The following is a 21,860-nucleotide window of genomic DNA, read 5'->3' on the forward strand; positions in this document are numbered from 1 at the left end:
CAACACAATTTTATCTATTCTGCAAGTTCTTGCGTGTGCTAAACAGAGACAGTCCACTGCCAGGGACATTTAATTACTTTACCATTTAGGTGCCATAAAGGTTGTGAAAGAAGGACTGTGACTGTACTGTAGTTTTTTATACATTAAATAAATGAAATAAGCTTACTTGATTTGAAAAACGTCTTGAATGATACAAGCAAATTCTTACACTACTTGGTTTGATTAAATGAGTAGAACGCAACAAGCTTCAACAAGTTTTTAATGAAAACAAATATTGTAGCCTACTTCACTGAAGTGAAAACTGGCTTCTGTTATTTTTAAATACCACTGCTTCCTATTATACTACTGCTTAATAACAGGAACAACATTTTATTTAACTCCCCTTGCGACACACGCAAGACATTTGAATATTTGGTCCCATGTTAATAATAAACAATTAAAACATTTTTACTGATGAGCCTTGAAATAACAGACTGCTTCCCAGTACAGCCCCCATAATAGTATGTGTGTGGTAGACCTGGGGAGACAGTAAGGTCTGAACCAGAACACTGACATATTATGCCAACAACAATAGAAATTCATATCTATGCTTTTAATTAGAGAGCAATAAGAAGACACAAAACACTTTTAATCATCCATTACAAATTACCTTTCCATACTGTGTTGCAATTAATACTGTTAACAGCACAATATTTGGAAGCCTTGCTTTAAATAGGTTTAAGCAATACAATGCAACAGCTGTTCCCATGGATAAAAGTACAGTACACACATTGAAAGAACACTTCAGTACCTACACTTGTGCTCAACAGTTAGAAACACAAAATCCGCAGCAAGTTTAACAAGGTCTATTGGTCTTTTAAAGTGCATACTTGTGCATGTTATTACAATGTACACAATTGTCACTTTTAATAGAAGTGCCTTTACATTTTTTTTTTTTATTCTTATTTTAAAAGATAGGGTTAGAGAAAGGCTAATGGTGTCTGAAGAGTCTGAATAACTCCTGAGTCAACAGTAAATTGAGCTCTGAAGTGATTCAAGAAATCTCAGGAAAACATCATTCATGCAGTACATAATGGTCTCTTTCCACTAGTAGAGAAGTGTGAATCCTTTGATGGATTCTTTTTGGAATGTAGCCTGCAGCAGTGTGGAGTAGTGGTTCTTGACCACAGGGTTGTGGGTTCAATCCTAGGTGGAGGACACTGCTGCTGTACCCTTGAGCAAGGTACTTTACCTAGATTGCTCCAGTAAAAACTGTATAAATGGGTAATTGTATATAAAAAATAATGCGATACAATTGTAAGTCACCCTGGATAAGGGTGCCTGCTAAGAAATTAATAATAATAGGCTAAAGACTTGGTGCCTTGAGTTAAGGAAAGAGCATTGAGGCTTATGGAAAGTTGGGTTAGATGTACGATGTCTAATAAAAAAAAATACCACAAAATAAAACTGGTGACTGAAACGTAATAATTCAAGGATTGCTGGCATGTCTCCATTGTTAGTATGCACAAGAAGGCAGTGGAAGCATCTGACGAACGTGCTTTGAAAGCCACTTGGACGTCAACATGCTAGGAAAGCCAGATTCAAGATGAGTTTCCTTTTTTGTGAAACAATCCTAATCATTTGGCTGACTACACTAATATTAAAGCAATTAGAAGAGACTGTTAAAATATTTATATATTACAAGTGAGTAACACTTTATTATTATTATTTGTTTATTTAGCAGACACCTTTATCCAAGGCGACTTACAGAGACTAGGGTGTGTGAACTATGCATCAGCTGCAGAGTCACTTACAAATACATCTCACCCGAAAGACGGAGCACAAGGAGGTCAAGTGACTTGCTCAGAGTCACACGATGAGTCAGTGGCTGAGGTGGGATTTGAACCGGAGACCTTCTGGTTATAAGCCCTTTTCTTTAACCACTGGACCACACAGCCTCCTATAACACTGTTTTAAGTAAGCCACACTTATCTAGATTTTTTTAAGAATGTTATAGGACATCACCTAGTAGGAAAACACAGGTTTAAGGTGATAGCATTAGCGAAGCAGGCTGAAATCCATAACAATAATCTATCAAAGCAAAGCATTAGGTTTCTAAACTGCTCAAATCTATGCAATACATGAGACAAAACTAATTAACAATGAGTGCGTGCAATGCTAATGGAAGTAGGCATGAACACACTCCACTCTCAAATTTGTATATATATAACATTGCTTCCATTAAAGCACACAGCATGCAAAATGTTTGGCAACTAAAGAATGTAACACAGAAAGGATGGCATGTATTGCACGTAAGGTCCAGCCAACTATGATGCCTTTTTATAGAGTTTTGTTGTTTACAAACTTCCATTTCCATTGCCTTCGCTGGCATTAAGTTCAATGGTCAACTGTTTCAAATTGTTTGGATATCCAGAGTATATAATGCACTCCCATACCCTAGCTATCATTTATGTACACCTTTTAAACTGTACCACTTTTTATATTAAGGTCTGGTTTCACAGACCCAGATTAGCAATGATTATGAACTTACCTAAGGATTTGTCCATACTCAGAGAAAAAGTTGAAGAAGCAGTACGAAAATTGGTGAATCAGCATGAATAGACAGCATACCTGCAGAACTGCTGAAAAATGGGGGAGATGTCACCATTGACATACTTCACAAAATATGAAACACTACCTGGAAGTCAGGGAGGTGGCTAACCCTATAGGCACGATCTACTGTGATTCCAATGTCCAAGAAAGGGAACCTTCACCAGTACAAAAGCCACCGCACTATCAGCTGATCAGTCACCCAAGCAAAGTTCTGCTAAGCCTCATTTAGAAGCATTACTTGCAGAAGAAAAAGCAGCTTTCAGAACTAGAAGAAGCAATCTTCAACTTGAGAATACTGAATGAAAAACACATATAACACCAACAGGAACTACATCACAACTTCATAGATTTCAATAAAGCATGTGATCATGTATGGCAAGACGCACTATCGATGGTGATGAAGAAGCTTAACATTAGCAAAAGAATAATAACAACCATTGGAGCCATCTACAACAATGCAGAGTGAATATCTTGCTGGTGACACACTGAGTAACTGGTTCTGCAAAACAAGAGGTAAGACATGGATGTCTCCTGTTGCCATGCCTGTTCAACCTTTTCCTTAATTATATTATATTATTGCCTCCAGAGCCCACTCCTTCTCCACCCTCGCTCCGTAGTGGTGGAATGACCTTCCTACAGATGTCAGGACTGCCCAGTCCCTGACCACCTTCCGACGCCTCCTCAAGACTCACCTCTTCAGACAGCACATGTAGAACTCCTCTTTTTTCCCTCTGGACACTTATCACTCTTCCTAAATGTACTTTACTTGCTCTTATCTGCCCCCTATTTTACTGCATTTAATCATGTACTTTAGAGTACTGTAATCTGTCACAAGTGTTATTTAATCTGTAGTATTTTGTATTTAATTATATACTGATGTAACTATCACTGACACTGTTATCTGCTCTGTTATTGAATCGTATTTTGTCATATTCTTGTACTTGCTAAAACCAAAGTCATTGTATTTTTATCTTGCTCTTAATTGTATTATTACTTGTACTGTGATTCTTGAAATGTATTTTTGTTTATGACTGTAAGCAGCACTTGCAAAACTTGACAGAATCTGGAAAGACAAGAACATCTCAAGTACATCCAAGATAAAACTTCTTAGAACGATTGTGTTCTCAACAGACCTGCACGGATGAAAAACCTGGACTCTAACAGCAAGAAGAGAATTAAGAACTGAAGCCTTTGACTTCAGATGTATCAGAAGCTTCCTACTGATAGCATATTCTGCACATAAAACTAACAGCTCTATTAAAGAAGTAACTACAATAATTAGATCCCACAGGCATCTACTAGCAGCAGTAAAGAGGCGGAAGCTGAAGTGGTTTGCCATGTGACCAGAGCACCTATATAGGGAAATCGCAGTAAGAGCTTCTCCAAGCTACTAAAGACCACCTGAAGTGGAGGTAAATGAAAAACTGAATCCTCAATGACCGAGTCAGTCATGGGATAAGTGAGTAAAGGTTAAATTGGGTTGTCCAAGATCAGTGTTAATCAGCGTCTGTGAAACCATGCGCAGGCATTAAAACTTTTTTTTTCTAATAATTTGTTTAGTGATGAATGACTTCCATCCATTCCCATGTGAAAACTGAGTTCTTAGCATGGTACTTTCAGCGACATTTGTCTCGGAGCAACAAAGGTGTGATGGAGACTGAAAGCTGCTCTCACTGCAGAGCCATGCTCAAATAAGACAGTATTTTCTGTCTCTAAAAATGCACTTCCTTACAAAATGATCTACAATGGCAATGCAATGGTTTTGTACTAAGGGGTAATGGTAACATAGTATCCATACTGACATACATCCAAATGGTATGAACGAGTAGACAATTGTAATCAGTGTGGTACCATAGTACCTTATCATTATCAACGTTCTCCCAATCTCTTGCCATTGTTGGCAATTATGTGGCCAGCTAATGGTTCTGCTGAGGTTCAATGGTATTATAGTGTTATAGATATACCCCACAAGGATCAGATTACACCCAAAACCAGCCTGGAATAGACCTAATTGTGCTCAAATATCTAAGTAACTATGGCAGGGAGAACCACAGGCAATTCAAAGGAAGTATGCAAATAACATGGAACTCCAAAGAGGTGGACATTAGATCATGCCACTCTTGTCATCCAGATCTGATCCCCGTCTGGAAGACCTCCCCAGCAGAAGCTCCTTCTCATGGATCAGGCTGTCCAGCAGGTCTTCCTGTCGGTAATTGTGGTAGACTTTTAGGAAAGAAAGGATAGTGATTCCCAGCCACGTCAGCCAGGCAGCCCACAGTCCAAACTTAAAAAAAGGTTAAAAAACATAATAAGTGATGCAGTGAGTGAACTTGGAACTCAGAAAAAATGAAGATGATAAGCTTTTAAATGTATGATTTCAGAATCAGGGACTAATGTGTTACAGACTGCATCAGACATACTGTACAGCCACATAAACTAACAGGTCACAATAAACTTAATGATATGAAGTTAACTAAAGTTCAGGAGGTGGGACGGCCACTACACATTTCATCATCTCAATGTAACCTATCAAAAACATATAAATACCCATGTAACTCCCCCCCTCTCTTAGATTAATTTTGTATCCATCTGCCTCCCCATCTCCACCTCAGTAGCTTTTCTAGGTACAATCTATTATGGGGGTCACCTGCCTTGTCCAGACAGCCAGGTGGTGGACCCTCAAACCAAGCAGGTTTGATGCCAAATTGTTTCTTTCATACATCACATAATCATCAATAACATTTTTCTTTAAACTCAAATGTCTGTGTTGTGAGGTTTGTCCTGAACTACTGAATAATTATTGGATCATAGCTGATGAAAATCTCACATTTTGATTTGTTGTCTGATATACGTTCAAAAGTGTTTGAGGATACCTTGACAGAATTCAGTAGACCCTCTCAAGTCAAACCAAACAGCAACCAACAGACTAAACAAAGAACACTACAGGTACAGTCCTGATGTAATTGTCCACACTGAATATAAAGACACCGAAAAGGTAACTTAAATGACAAACTAATAGGGTACTATAATCAAAAAGTAATACTGTACTTGTGCATGTAGGCCTACTACAAGCGAATTGAGGCTATTGATCTCCAAACACAGTATGAAAAATGCAAAAATAGTTCTAATACAATATGGTTATGAAGTGGCTGATCAGTACACTGAACACAGACGAGACATATGTATATGAAATGGTGATATTGTGCTTAATAGGTTCAGCAGTAAGTTGTCATTATGGGCAAATATATCAGAAGCTCTTTACAGCGAGCTGGTAAGGAGTTAAAATTTTAGGACAAGTTAGATACTAAGATTTTACTAATTTGCTAAGGTATTGTTTTTAAACCCATTTTTCATTATAAGAAGACTGGGACTAGGAGTACCATTTTGTAAATTTTCGCACTAAATCAGTAATTGATTTTCTAGCTGGTACTGGAATTGGAGTGGAATGCATTTAAGCAGTAACACAAGACAGTTTGTGCATTGAATATAAAAAAGCAAGAGTTTTCATGCTACCCTGTTATCTGACAGTGTATACAATTGTTTAGTACAGCCAACCAACCTGTGCAATGGCAAACTGGTCATAAAAGGAGGAGTTGTCCAAATGTAGTTCCAAATCAGTATCCTGCAGCTCCTCACAGCTGTAACAAAGAGGGAAATATTATAAACGAGTTATCAACTATCATCCATAGACCCTTCTGTGGAAGAGTGACCTACGGACAACCTGGAGTGTGTGCAAAGTATTCAGAGACAGATGTCCAAGGTACAAAACCCAGGTGTTAGCCCTCTTCTAGCACAGTCCAGGTTTCCTCTAAACAAAAAAAATAAATAAAACTGGAGAACAAAGGCCAATGATCTTCCTATAGACCTGCCTCCAGTTTAGCTGTATCAAATTGGGGCAGCAGCAGTCTAAACTAATTCAGTTCAAATCTGCCACTCTTAAAGAGAGCTGCCTAGAGAGCTTCAGGAAGTGCTGGGTCACCCTTCACCAAGATGGCCGCTGCCGTCCCTCTTATGATAGAAGAGCATGTTCTCCATCAGCTAGGCTAGCGTCTAAAATCAGGAGGCAGGACTACACATCGATGGAGCCTCTTCACTCCATCACACCTTCAAATACAATCAAAAATACAGCATCCGAGTGATTTCCCTGTTCTAAGATGACATTCAACCACATCTTCTAGTGTTCATTCTGTTTGAAGTTGTGGATGGTAAGCTTTGTTAACTAGTTCTTTGTTGACTTTGTTACAGTACTGCTGCTTCCTGGTGCCTAATCACTTCCTGTGCAATAGGTCATATGGTCTGGTTGTAGTTATACCATTGCAGTGAAACTGCCCTACAGCACATGACGTGTTTTAGAACACTAACTTATGGAATCATAAACATTAGATCAAGTTTGTATTATGAGTCAATTATGGACCTGGAATTGCCATGAAAAGTGATAACTCACTGTTCTAACTTTATATATATATATATATATATATATATATATATATATATATATATATATATATATATATATATATATAGACACACACACACACACACACACACACACACACAGAGTGATTAATAATTCATGCAGCATTGGCAGAGCATTGTTAAAACTGTGGAGGATGGTATGTAAAGGAAAGATGTCTATGAGAGAGACACTCTGTGATGCACTGTTTGCCACCAAGAGGCTGTTCAGGTATAAAGAGGCTAGATGCCTACAGTTACTCAGTACTCACAGCAGAAGGGCATGTGTTAAGAATTAACTAATTTTGCTGTATGGCTAAAAATAGAAGTAACAGGGAGCTAACAGCTAACGCTTTTGCTAACAAGCACCTTGATAGAAGCACAAATCCAAGCTCAATGGAAACCAGTCTAACCTCCATTTTCTCCGGTTTTCAACAATGTTGTGAGAATTATGAACTCTATAGTGTTGTTAAAAATGACCATATTAATGCAGCACTTTTTGAATGTAGCTAAACATGGTAGCCCACATATAAAATCACTAGGTTTCAAGACCTCAGACGTCTCATTTCAGGTGTGAGTGACAATTTAAAGACACATTTAAAGGCATCCTTCTGAAAGCTATATTTCATGACCATACCAGGTTACTCTTTAAAATGATTGGGTTTCTGCATGTTTTACATGCCTGTGTCAGTTCTGCCATTTGGTCACATGAGGTTTCTGTTTATATTGTACTTTATAATGCTTTACTTATAATGTACTTTATAATCTTTCAATTATAATGTACTTTATAATCTTTATTGTGACTCAAAATCTGGATCCTCCAGTGAATATTACTCATCATGAACAAAATCTAAATTGAGGACATCCTAACATTGATAGGGAATCTCACTGAGAGAAGTGATCCTGTTTCCACAATTTCTCCTAAAGTCATAATCTGCCCATGGCTATCAGATCTGTGATTGCAATTCAATAATGTACCATCACTGAGAAAAATGATATGATTAAATCATGTTTTGGTTATCATTAAACAAGTGAACCAAGATTGTATTGTTAATGTCATTATTAGCACTAGTAATGTTATCACTGGTCCCCATTTAATTTTGGCTGAATAGCTGCAATCTGCATGCACACATGATCTCAGCTAACACAATAACAAATCAATACATATTTTCAACCAGGTCAAGCAAGTATATTGGCAATTTTTTTAATAAAACTAAAACCATTTGTTTTGACAGCAGCAGGTAGGGCATTTCAGCTACGTATTGGGTCCAACAAATTACTTGTCATGGGACCTCAAAGTATAGTCACTGCATTGAATCTTTAATGAGATTGACACCAGCAAAGTGAAGAAAAGCTACAGACCTGTTTGGCATGCTTCCATTTTCAGTGATGGCATCGCACCACATGTTAAATCCCACGCTGACAATTGTGCTGGCAACAAAGATGACAAAAACCACAAAGGAACTCGCCAGCAGATTTACGAAGGCATAAAAGAAGGAGCTGTAATTACAGAAAGATTAGAGGTTAGACTCATTGAAAAGCACAACAACAGCTGTATCAGTAATTATTCTTCTTTGGGCAGATGTAAAAGACTTGACACTGCACAGAAGAGCAAGGGACCAACATAATTAACTGCACTGTCAAGCAGATCTGTCAGAGCAATGGTCACCAACATGCCTATTTCACAAATCAGAGAACCAGAACATCTCCTTTGGCTTTCTTACTAAGTCGATTAGAAATTGCATGTGTTTCAAAGCTGTGTGAGCTGTGTGGGAGGAATGTAATTTTATAACCACTAAGATTCAGGTTTTTATATTTCTCATTCAGTGTGGACCATTTGTATGTCTGTACATGGTGAACAAGTGCCTTGAATTTAACTTTGAATTTAACTTTTCCAAACTTATCGACCTCTAGCCACAAACAGACCCTTTGGATTGCATGCAGAGCACAATCATGTCATACATCGTGGATCCTACTGAGCATGTCTTTATTTAATCTATATTTAATGTAATGATTCTTGTGATGTGAGATTATGTGAACCCTCCATACATGCGTTTGGTGGGTGCTTGGTGTACCGATTAAAAAAATATATTTTTAGGTTGATCTGAAAAGTGAATGAGCCTTTTGTGACCTTTACTACAATTACAGAAGCAGTATAATTGACACACCCAAGGATAATTTGACTAATGTACTGTAAGGAATAATATTCATCTTCATTTCATTTCAGTTTACAGACCACTTTGTTTGTATTCGTCAAAAATAGTTGGACTCCTTCCCCACTGAAACCTGCTTGCAAATTTAACACTGTGAGGTAAGTCTACATGCTCCTACTTTTTTAGGTTAATTAAATAGCATTCATGACTTGAAGACTCAAGACTAAAATCTTAGCAAAACTAAGTAAACATTGTTGATAAGATAAGAACCTTATTCAATTTCAAATTATTTAAGATGTGTTCTGGTACAGGATGTATATTAAACATCCCTAAATATATAGTTTTGCATTAAAAGGGTTATATCTATACAGATAACGGAAGTGTACAGCAGAAGTACCATGACCTTTCCCACAGACCTGATTCAATTCAGCTACACTTGCAGCTACTGTGATGACGATGCTAATGAAAGATAGCTGCCCACCACATCCCTCCCTCCTTCATTTTCTATTTGGACAACCATTCAGAGAATAGAGAACCCTGAAATCCATGGATACAATAAGGAATAACATAGTATTAGAAGTTAATGTACCTTAGCAAAACCTATGTATCTGAGCAATAGGTCATATTGCACTTTTCAGATTCATCTATTTAATTGTACTATATTCCCAAATATCACATTTTGTTATAATAGTATGAATGACTACTCATAGTGAAATCTGTCAAGGCCCTCGTTGTGTTTTGATTTCTCTACAGTACAACACGCATGATTAATTGAGACGAAATCTGTCTTTTGAAAGCCAAAGCTAAAATGTCTCCCTGTTCATCAAGTCTTTATAAATTACATCCATTAATCGTTTCTGAAACGTATGCATGTATATTTAATGTCTACCAATTTGCTGGTTAGATATTCATCAGAACCCACTCAGGGCGTTGATTCTGGGTGGAGCAGTTACATAAACTGTGATTATGTTGGTTTTTGTCCCTTAGACACGCAAAATGAATAAAATGTGCTCCTATATGCCCAACTTAAAATATCTAAGTGTGGAAAGAAAAACACTGTTATTTATTTATGTATTTATTTATTTTTAAATGTATTAAATATACACGTAGTATTTCACATACAATCTTGGAAATCTAATAAATATATCTAAACATTGATTTGCGTCAGGAATAGTAAAATTATTATTTTTAAAAAATGTATATTTTGTTGGGAAATGCGTTTTTTATAGTGATTTTTACAATGCACGCAACGACACACAATTGTTTCTCTAATTACATTAATTACACACCATTGATAGAAAAAAACAAAAGTGTGATATAAACCCAGTAAAAACTCACTCATCGTGACCCTTGCAGAGGTAGAATAGTATTCTCCACGCCTGTACTGCAGATACAATGAGGGACACTATCCCAACGAAAGTGCTGAAACGACAAGCAGATTCTGGCCCCCATTCCTCTACAATAAACCTCTGTTTCTCCACTGTGATGTTCTCGTTCTGCCACATCCCCCGAGTAAATAGCAGACATTTCCCTTGGAAATCATCACCGTTTTCAGATAACGGAACTACGGCGATAAACCCAAAGAGAAAAGCCAAAAAATAAAGTATACACTGGGCAAAGAGAAAATTATCGAGAGCCATTTTTGTTCTCTTTTTCAGTGCCTAGAGAAACGGCAGTTGCGCAGTGTGCACTGACACACTGACGCATAAAGTAAACCATACAGAAAGTAACTGGTAATGTAGAACTATGTGATGACTAGCAGTAATGACATGTGCAACTGTATCACGGGTGTATTTCAATCAGTATTATTTATTCTGTTAAGTGCATTAAATATAGTCTATTTTTTATATATGACTTTTGTTTCGTGCTAATATTATAAGCACTATTTTGTATGTTTCATTATAAATCTGAATACTGTTTATAACCACAGCATAAGTAAATATATTGAGTTTGAATATTACATTACCAGATATACTCACTTAACCTTTCCAAAAACGTGTGCATTCTTCCACAAAGACGTTTACAACAAGTATTAAATACATAATGTAAACATAATTCTCTCTCTCTCTCTCTCTCTCTCTCTCTCTCTCTCTCTCTCTCTCTCTCTCTCTCTCTATATATATATATATATATATATATATATATATACAGTATATATATATATATATATATATATATATATATATATATATATATATATATATATATATATATATATATATAATGCAATTAAAACCTGACTTGAATTATCATTTATGTTGCAGCCGTATGTTGCATACAAACTTCAAGCAGTGGTGCCATTTCAGCACCTTGGACAGCGCCACGCTTTTTCTATTTGTAGATGAATGCAGGTTAATTTATGTTTTCATTTTTCCAGTCAACAGCAACTGTTTTCCTATCTGACTTTCATATACAAAAATGACCAATTACCTTATTGCATGTTTTGCGTTTCTAAATGCTTTATCAACCATATACATCTAAACTTAACTTAATCATAAAAACTTAATCATAAAATATAGTATCATATCACAGCCTCTTCATTATATTTCAAGCCTAGTCCTTTCCAATAACTGTAATCTACAGATAAAGTATACAAAAATGTATACAAATAAAATGAAATATATTAATTAAAACAAAACTAGAGATGGATTTTGCAGGATGAGGTAATATTGAAACATAGCTACAAATGTTGATAAGATGTGTATCCTATTCATAGAAAATAGGTTTACAAATGGAGTGGCTCTGAGTTTGAAACTTCAAATCAATACTATTTAATTATCCAGACCAATAAGATAAGTGTCAATTTAGTGTGGAACAGCTCCTATTCTCAAAACATATTTAATTATTGGTGGTATCAAACTAATAAAAACATTTTTCTAAACACACAAAGACCTAAGCAGGACACATTTTAAACATGTTTAAAAAAAACTGTAGGAAAAATGTGTGTTAATAAAACTTCTTTTTACTATGTAACCTTTATTAGCACCAATAACACTTTAACTCCACCACTTATTAGTGTGATTTCTTTGCTGAATAGAATCCCTTTCCATTTAGAAATCCCTATGCTTTTAAATGTAGTCCTAAGTGCAGGTATTTGAGGGCTGGATACTGGATATTGTAATCTTATGGGCTACACTTATTTGATCAGGTTTAAAAATTAATATACTGTTTAACATGCTCTGATTGCAACTACTACATAATAGTGTATACTAATATTAGGGGAATCATTTTAAGGGAAAATGATGCATGGAATTATTTCTAATATTACTATGAAAAGCGGCTCATACGAATAAGCTGGATACAAAAACATGACTGGCTCTGTCAGATTTACTTACCTTGTCAACCCAATGAATTCAGTCAGCCATGAAAGGCTTATTATGGAATGTGAATCACTAACAAGGATGAAAAAAGTAATTTATGGTATATAGTTCTTCCTTCAAGTTAATGTAGAGTAATCCATAACCCAATCTGTCATTTTAAATATCTTCATAGTAAGTCACTTGTTTTTAACTCTGTTGGCTGTACTTGCTCTATAGTATTTTTATACATGACTGGCTGAGAAAATTAGAGAGTTTAAGCATTCTCAACTATTCAGTAAGTTACAGCCCAATAGCAGGTCACCTTTTTTGGCCAGTGTCACACAAGCAATACAATCTATTCAAGAATGAGATCTGGACATGTGTGGTTGTATTCCATTTTGTTTAAAGCAGAACAAAGATTTAAAAAAAAAAAAAAGACCTAGAAATACATGGCTGTAGTCCAGCATCAATTTTAGAGCTTGTAAGGGAATTGTTTCTCAATTAAAAACTAGAAAGAAAGTTAAGTACAGTTGACAAATATTTCGGCTAATGTCTTCTTCATAAAATAACGCACTCTGCTAACTCATATGTTTCTTCATCAATGATAATAATAACAATAATCATCATCATAATAATCATCATCATCCCTACCACCATTACCATGAGTTCAAGCACAGAAAAAAATGCATTGATATATTAATCAAATTGGATATATTAATATCACACCAGCAGTTCTACATATACATATTACAGTTAATATCACTTCGCATTAAAAAAGTATGTTATGCTAAATATATACAAATTCTGCTACAGATCAATATACTTATTACATTACGTTATAGTACTTTTTACAGAATTCATGCATTATTCTAGTAAGAAATAACCCACGACAGGGTGCCTGGTAAGACAGTTCTTACCGCACGCCCTGGTGTGCTGTGAGGCACGTTATAGGTGTCTTTACATCATCAGTGGCTAAAGATCTGGAACACATGTTAATCTTAACTAAGTAAATCAATAATTGGTTTAATTAAGTAATTGAAAGCTCTGTTGAAACAAAAATCAGACCCCGTAGCTCTCCAGTAGATCTCTGATCTACAGTATTTGCTTGCCCAATCTAGCATGTAAAATCTATTTTGCTGAAAGTGCGAGGTGAATCTCTTTCTTTTTCTGGATTATCTTCTCCACGTCACTTTTCATTTTCCCAACACAACCCTCAAGGTCTCCCCCAAACTCCTTAATCAGCTCAATTCTCTCATCAACAAAATACTGCAAGGAACGAATGTTATATTCATCCTGGGGACAGAAAGTAAAATAAACCAATTAAAATAGTACCATTACTTCAACCTTTTCCCTAAAGAAGGTTGTAATGCCGGTTACCTTCATAGAAAACAATGGGAGACCAAAACAATATCTCTCCCAGTCATTTTAAATTTGAATTGCCATTGTACTTGTGAGACAACATGTTCATTAAAGTCTTGAATACTATTTTCTGATTAGGGATATCACGATATTTATTAAGCAAGTATTAGTAAAACAAATTCTCCACCAAAAACCATTTATGCATCAGTCCCTTCCAACACGTAGAAGGGTAGTGTATATCCTCTATAATATAATGCTTAACATTGACAAACTCCTCTGCCTTATAGGGATATCTGCTAAGAGAGACGGCTGCATGTTGTACTCCAGATGCTGCATGTCAACGTATTTTCTGTAGACAACTGCATGTCAAGGTTTTTCTGGCCCCAGGATATGTGTGTTTAAAAAATACATCACTAGATTGTTATTGCATTTTTTTTCTTCTGCTTTATCACATAACATCAGGACTAAGGGAAGAGAAAATCTGTTTGAAATTACCAAAGGTCGTATCTCCTTCAGATGATTTAGTTTTCCTTTTACTCCGTTCATTCCAAAATAAAACCTCTTTAGTGCTTTGGCGAACTCGGCATCAAAATTTGGAAAGGCAGATCGTCCGCTCAGTCTGTCGTTAGATAATTTCTCTGAGATAGAGGTAGTATCTGTGGCAAAGAAACAGATGGAGTTGTGTGAAGATTAATAAAGCTATTCCTTTATACTAAAGTACTGCAAAAAAGGGTACAGTATATGGTCCTCAAAGCTGTGCCTTGGCAGCTAACATATTCTGTGATTCTACAATGCTGATGTATTGGTAGGGGAAGTAAATCAAATACTCGAGCTGCACAAACCGATTATTCGTATAAGCTGCCCACAGGTGAGGGTAATTCATGTTAATTGGACTAATTTACCATTCCAAGTAAAACAACTGAAGAGACAGCTGTTTGGAGTTGTGATGATTGCTATCCTTCACAGAAAATGAAACAAGTGAAGAAACAGCTGCTTGGATTTCCTGTGTACAGCAATCATCACAAATCCAAGCAGCTGTTTCTTCACTTGTTTCATTTTGAATGGTAAATTAGATCAATCAACAACAATGACCCTCACCTGGTGGTCAGAACCTGGTTTCAGTGGAGAGTTCAATCTGAATAATCAAATAATAATTTTGTGCCCCGCTATCCAATACAATCCTCACTCGATCTCTGCTTTTGTGCTATTTCTTATATCTGTATTTTAACGTCATTTTATTCTGCATTTTGGAATAAGAAGCTTATTAAAAGATAGAAAATGATCATGCCCTCAACCTTAAAAATATACATATGTGCCCATGGCCTAAAGCTTTAAAGACACATGGCATAGGAACCGTGATACAAGTCTTCAGAGCAAACTACACCCAAATACATGGGAAAACACTATAATCATTCCACTTTATAAAATAATACATAAAACATTGATAAACAAATGTACTTGAAAGCATACAACTCCTAGGATTGCTCTTGGCTGATTCCTTGTTTTGACCACTAAACCTACCTGGAATTGGACCCTGTCTAGCTCGCTCTTCCATTTCCCCTCTCATTTCAAAGTTTTCAGTCTTCAAGACCCGGTTTTCTTCTCTCAACTTGTCGCATTCTAATTCCAAGTGTAAGAGTCTTTCATGAAGTTCTGAGAAGTCATTGCCAGAATCCTAAAATGTATGAAGGAACAAAAACATTTTTTCTGACATACACCAAAGACCACCACCTTGCCACGGGGATGCCCCTACCATCCTAAGAAAATAAATGGGTGGTCTAGAACTGAGTAGGTATAGTAGTAGATTATCCAAATAAATTACTGACGCACTCTATGGTAAATCTGTGTATTAATAGACAAGGGATAAGCCAAACAATCTAAATTTAATAAATTATTAGTGGAAACATGCATACCTTAACTTCTTTTTGCAATGCTTCACTGTGCTTTTCCAGGCTCTTACAATCTCAAAAATGCGATTTATCATTGTCAGAAACACCAAATAACAAAAAGCAAAGAGCAACTATATACCGTTGATGTGCATGATTGCTGGGAGTCCTGGTAGCACATGTCCAGCAAAACAGTCCCCTCATTAGAAAGCTGGATGTCAGCATATGAAGTCTCCATTTCAGGACAGCCCTCTGTGTCAACAAAAACAGCATAAGCAACAACAGAAAATTGAAAACATGCAGTGTAAAAAGTAATATCAAACAACAATGACATTTTGACAGCTCTAGAACTGTGCTAATTTACTTGTTTGGGGTGTTTTTTCATCAATATTCTTTCATGTCTTTCTTGTTCTTTTGGTTTTAGATGTGCTTTAGTATCAGGATGAGTGGATGATGCCATATCTAAAGCCTGCTCTTCAGGTTATGTCAGTTGTTTCAGTGTGACATGCTTTTAGCAGTGCATTTATCCTGAAGACACTGCTGGGGTGAAATTTTGAACATTATTTAACCTATTATAGTATCAGATATCATTGGTTTTAAACTATCACTGTGCAAACTGGGAAATGTATTTTCTTTGTCAGGTTTAATGAAAGATCACATCTTGCCCATGACTACAATTCTACAATTCACAGCAGAGATGACGCATTTCTAAGGAATTTAGTGAAATCAAAATTATTTCACCTTAAAAGAATAGTAGAAAGGTAAGACATAGGGGTAGGTTTATTAAAGTGTCACAAAATCATCTCAAACAAGTTGGAAGTCTTGGATGAAATTCGCTAGACAAGCACAGTGTTATTTGCGACTTTTTAGGGAATGCTTTGCGGCAGCAGTTTTTCTTTGTGGTTCAACCTTTGATGACTATGTAATTATGGGTGTTCCTGCATAAATTCGCAAAAAGGGGTGATGATAGTGCAAATGAGGGTTCTCAAATACTACAACGAGATGTATGAAAGCTGCAGGCAATTGCGACTATTGCATCAGTTTGTTAACATATTTTAAACAGTCGCAGCATGTTTTAAACAGTCGCAATTGTTGCTGGCATTTCCCAGTACGCTTTTTTCTCGTGCGTTGCCAGTTGTGCTCAATGCAGGGTGTACTTACAAGCCTTGAAAACAAATTTTTATGACATTTCTGGTTTCCCCAACATGTTGGGAGCAATAGACTGCACACATGTGCCACTAACCCTGCCAGCTCATTCTGAGCATCTGTATAGGAATAGGAAACACACCTATTCTATTAATGTGCAGGTGGTTTGTAATTGTGCACAATTTAGCACTGCACCACTGACTAACTGAAATAAAAACAGACAGTATATATTTGGCTTATAGGCTATTAATGATAATACGAATTAGTGGTATAATGCAAAATGTGTTGCTGGTCCTTTATAATTCATATTAACAAGAATTGACTGTCCTCCTGTAAGTATCATAACTTGTCAATGTGGTACCATGATCTACTTTGTGTCTAGGCTGCCATGTTAATAATAATAATAATAATAATAATAATAATAATAATAATAATAATAATAATACAAACGCTAAAATCATTTAGTTTCAATTTAAAATAATATTTTATTTTAGCATCATGATTTATTTTGTGTTACCATACCGGTAGCCTATAGGCTAAGATTTTACTACTGTATACTGTATACGCTTACTGTACAGATTTATATTTTTGTTAATAATGTAATGTGTAGCCTATCCAAAACACATTAGTGTTATTTCAACGCAATGATTTATACATTTAAAATACACTGAGCACTATAGATAGTGTATAGTCTAATAGGATATAATTTCACACAGGCATGTTTAAAACACAGTGCTTGCATAGCTCCTCAGAAATATATATAAAAAAGTACACTGACCTTGGAGTCCAAAGAGCTCCAGTATGATGGCATGAGTTTTCAAGTAGTTTAGAAAGTCCATGGTGACATGCTGGATGGTGACGTGCACAGAGTAGGCTAATGTCGGGTTAATATTTCCCCAGCTGCTGTTTGTGTAAAACACAATAGGGAGCTCATATATCTGAAATCTGCAGATTACAAAATAACAAAAATGTAATGTGAGCTGGTTGTTCAAACTAGGAACCTATGATGTTTAGGAATTGTGCCAACAAACTGTGACATTGCTGGTGTCCAATTTTAACAACGGAAATGTACCATACATTAATGAACTTTCTACTTTTACATAACATAATAAAAGTTACGGATGAGAAAAGGACATTTAGTCCATCCGGTTCCTAGCAGTTGATTGATCCCAGAACTTTGTCTAGTCAGTTCTAGGCAGCAACAACGTGGCTTGGTAACACATTCCATACACTCATCGCTCTCTGTGCAAAAAGTGTCTCCTACCCTCTGTTCTAAGTCTGCCTCTGCTCAATTTCCAAGTGTGTCTTCTGGCCATGGTCTCTGTGCTGCTGTTAAAATATTTACGAAGGTTAACCTTAACTCCTTGACAGTCTTCCTTAACCATTTTTTGGTTCTAAATTAAGCCAGTTCTCTCAACCTATTTTTATAACTCATACCTTTTAACCCTCAACCTACCTACGTAACTCAGCATTCTGTTTGCCTTTTTCATTGCCTCCCTACATTGTCTGGTTGTTGATGGTGACTAGTCTACGATTTCCATTACACGAGAGTAGATGTTAAAACTTCATGCTGATTTGAACTCGGCTCTCGCCAAGATAAGCACCAACTAAGACGTAGCTTTACAGTAAACTAATGTGATCCATATGCGTCTCCATCCATTTACGTTTCCTTCCATATGATGATGTAGATATCCTTCTGTCTGGTGTTAATGGCTGAAGTGTAATGCTGGCTCCAGGGATCAGCTTATTTTGCCTCCCTGGCGCATCAGCACACACAACGGCTGCGATGCTGGCTCCGGGGATCAACCAAAGTGCGGCCTCCCCAGCGCATCAGCATGACAACCGTCTGGATTGAGCTAAGTAGGGTACATCTCTGGGGTTTTCAAGTGGGCACCTTCCATCCTCAGTGTTTCGTCGACTAGCCCACGACACCTCAAGAGGGCTCGACGGTGATTCTGGCGTCCCAGCATCACCCCCCTCCGTCCCCCACTCAACTCAGCCCAGCTTACTTACCTGTCCCCAGCCAGAATCTTTCCGTCTCAACCACAGCCAGTTGCTGCTCCTCTCTGCTGCTTCAGATAAGTTCTTCACTGTGCGACGCAACTCTTGTCTACTAAAACGCCAAGATGTTTCTCGTGGTGGACCTGTTTTAGTTTTGTACCCCCCTTTATTATGATATTTATTACCTCCATGTAACACAATTATTAAATTTCACTTTTTAGTCCAGTTCATTCAGAAATCTAATTTCTCTGATTATTTATTAAAGCTTAGACTAGACAACACTATTACAATATTTGTACACTACATTCTTTGGCCTTTTGAGGTACACCTGTCCATAAATGAGCTTACAGATAAGTGGAGAGGCTGACCATAGGAAAGCCATGGGCAGGGGGGCAGGATAGCTGCCTTCTCCGTTAGACAAAGCCAAACAGCAAGGGGAGGCTGGGGAGCAGGAGGAGACGAACTGTGGCACACAGGAGGGATGTAATGGATTGCGGTAAGATTTAAATCTCTTCACTGCCGATAGTTGGAAGTATTGTTTACACAGTTTGTTCTACGATTAAAAGTGAGTTCCCTGCCTGAACCACCATTTTGCTTAATTTCTAAATCCCTTTAATTTCTTGGTTCTGGGTAGAGTATCACAGGTTTTTTTTCCCATGTTCTTCACTTCTCCAATAATTTATAGATTGTGGCAGAGTAATAAAGAGCCTATCTGGAGTGATTTTCTTCATGCTGCCAGAGCAAGACAGTTTTGTCATGAATCAGTGCCCGGCAGAGAGTTTTATTACAACTATATATCCATGCAGATATAGGACTAAAAAATAATGACATTCCGATATCAACATTTCTTTGACAGGGAGAAAGTCATGATAAATAAACCCCCCAAAATACAATGAGTGAGACTGGTGTGTCAAGACATTTTATCATAACATTTCTCTGACTTCTGACCTTGATGTGCAGAAAGCTCTGGCCTTTATGTTTGGTGTTGCTATTTTATACATTTTATACTTGAAACAAAAAGAAAAGTAAATCCTTAAAAATCAAATCTTTAATGCTTGCCGCTTAATACAATACCGTTTTGAAGTCCTAGTTTCTTTACATTTCTCAAGAAACCAGGATTTAAAGGGATTTTAAGCCCTCTATGTCATAGATTAGGTAATGCCTGATGACAAACATCAAAACAATATGTTCTTCATATCTGAACTAATTGGCCCATTGCCTCAGATGCCCCAGGCTCTTTATGATATCCTCGTTGGTTTACAGATAAAAGTAAATCCTCACCCGATCTGAATGCCCCTGCTGTTTTGTTCTTTAATCCATTTCACTCCCAAACACTGACTAATCTGCACCTGAAAGTCCATCCGTCTACCCAGGAGATCCTCCAGATCAACAACAGCGGCTTCCTCCCCCAGCGGGCTGAGGAGACATGAAACAGACATGCAGGAGGATCCGCGGGCCACAAAGCCAAGAATGGCTGAAGAGCACTTATTGTTTATTAGAAAAAATATTGTTCCAATGCTGGCCTTTTTTAGTTTTCAACAAACATTCCTGGAACACAAGGGGGACTGTCTTGATAGGCACGTTGGTCAATAATGCAGCCACTACATTAATGGACGAGTTGGCTGCACTATCATGTGTGTAGTGACAGAGATCATTCTGCTTTCCCGTGATTGTTGCAGATTAGCTTCGCACAACTCTCACACAGCTTTTATAAGTCTAGTGGATCATGACATGACACGTAATGTGACCACATGCATACAGTGTATACTAGAAGATCTACAGTTTTTTGGCCAATCACTCCATACTGCTATGTGTTTTAATAAGATGTATCATGTTATAAGCAATCTAAATAAATTATAAACTGCGTTTAATTAAAATATAGATGATGGAGAGTTTTGGCAATCCTAATACCAAGATATCTTTGTGTCTCTGTTTCGGCGTATGATTTATCATGCTAACACATGGCCTTTACCATTTGATTTAAACTAAACATTTTGGACATCCTACAACCAAATGTCCTAACGTTAAAAAACAACACAGAATAAACAAAGTCGAAACCTGATGACCTTTTTGTTTACATCATGGCTTTTAAAATATTTGACTGGATGTTTCATCATTAAATGTAATAGCTGTACCATATACAGTATGTCAGACTAAAGGATGAAAGCTGTGGTACAGACCTAGTTTCTAAATAAAGCAAGACGAACACAAATCATGAGTGGCAGTTTAATGTATATTGTGTATAAAATCACATCATAGCATCTCTTACTCCAGTATTCAGTGGACCCCTAATACTAGATGCACCTGTCTACATCCTGACCTCCATATCCATACAAACATGATTTACCTAAGCAATGAACACATGATCACTACACAACAGCACACACTAGGTCAAAACCTCCAGTGCAAAGACATTATGCAAATCCAGACCATTTGGTTTGTATGAAATAAACTGAATATGGAACTTCCATTAGGCACAAACCATTCATGCACAAAACATTGTACCAGGGAATTTGTATTGATAGGAGCAAGTTCGACTTTGATCTTCATTTTGCAATGGGCAGGTCTGTCTGTGTTAATGCTAAAAGCAGATGTATATATGCTATTTTTTTTTTTATTTCCTCCTTTAGAGTAAATATTTTCCACAGTGGGCAAATGTATGACATGGGTAATTTTCTCACTGTGAAAAATTGGGCACGGACGGTGTTATCTTTCCTTGCTTTCAAGACATTTTCAAAACTTTTCATTTACTGTTTTGAGGCATATAGTTTTCCATTGTGATTGGAGTGGAATCATACCTCAGAATGCAGTAATTAAGAGGATATTACTTTATTTCAGAACACGTGTTTAATGTGCTGATAATAAGATGTGCTTGAATTATTTTCATGAGAATATATTATTCTTGTCAGACAGGTTTTTTTTTTTTATTCGGCATGCAACATACAGTTAATGTAACTATTAATCTAGTTTTA

General features: G+C 36.7%; 2 protein-coding genes across 13 annotated transcripts in view; both read right to left on the reverse strand.

Annotated features, from left to right (window-relative positions):
• Positions 1 to 610: 610 nt before the first annotated feature.
• LOC131698649 (transmembrane protein 179-like) lies at positions 611 to 11,187 on the reverse strand. Its single transcript, XM_058991473.1, has 4 exons — positions 10,536 to 11,187; positions 8,407 to 8,544; positions 6,152 to 6,230; positions 611 to 4,876 (listed from the first exon to the last, which is right to left on the reverse strand). Exons 1-4 carry the CDS (start codon positions 10,835 to 10,837, stop codon positions 4,697 to 4,699), a joined length of 699 nt encoding a protein of 232 aa, XP_058847456.1. The 5' UTR covers positions 10,838 to 11,187; the 3' UTR covers positions 611 to 4,696.
• A 251-nt stretch (positions 11,188 to 11,438) lies between these two features.
• Positions 11,439 to 21,860, reverse strand: part of LOC117963949 (kinesin-like protein KIF28) — a 55,601-nt gene continuing 45,179 nt past the window's right edge. For 10 of the 12 annotated variants that reach the window (XM_058991469.1, XM_058991464.1, XM_058991463.1 and 7 more), the window contains 6 exons: positions 20,170 to 20,304; positions 17,666 to 17,832; positions 15,884 to 15,993; positions 15,377 to 15,530; positions 14,351 to 14,511; positions 11,439 to 13,789 (listed from right to left, as the gene is read on the reverse strand). In XM_058991469.1, coding sequence (XP_058847452.1) covers positions 13,625 to 13,789; positions 14,351 to 14,511; positions 15,377 to 15,530; positions 15,884 to 15,993; positions 17,666 to 17,832; positions 20,170 to 20,304 — 892 coding nt within the window. In that variant the 3' untranslated portion in view covers positions 11,439 to 13,624. Of the gene's footprint in view, positions 13,790 to 14,350; positions 14,512 to 15,376; positions 15,531 to 15,883; positions 15,994 to 17,665; positions 17,833 to 20,169; positions 20,305 to 21,860 lie in introns of those variants that run through there. The other 2 variants (XM_058991470.1, XM_058991471.1) reach the window with 2 other exon arrangements.

This window comes from Acipenser ruthenus, chromosome 18, assembly GCF_902713425.1.
Source record: "Acipenser ruthenus chromosome 18, fAciRut3.2 maternal haplotype, whole genome shotgun sequence".
Classification (NCBI taxonomy): Eukaryota; Metazoa; Chordata; class Actinopteri; order Acipenseriformes; family Acipenseridae; genus Acipenser; species Acipenser ruthenus.

Bases quoted from the DNA above. Each gene is read 5' to 3' on its own strand.
- LOC131698649 (XM_058991473.1), bottom strand. From the start codon at position 10,837: ATGGCTCTCGATAATTTTCTCTTTGCCCAGTGTATACTTTATTTTTTG. The intron at 6,231-8,406 runs GTCTGTAGCTTT...TCTTTGTTACAG, and splicing joins AATGGAAGCATGCCAAACAG to CTGTGAGGAGCTGCAGGATA. The intron at 4,877-6,151 runs GTTGGTTGGCTG...CCTTTTTTTAAG, and splicing joins ACCAGTTTGCCATTGCACAG to TTTGGACTGTGGGCTGCCTG.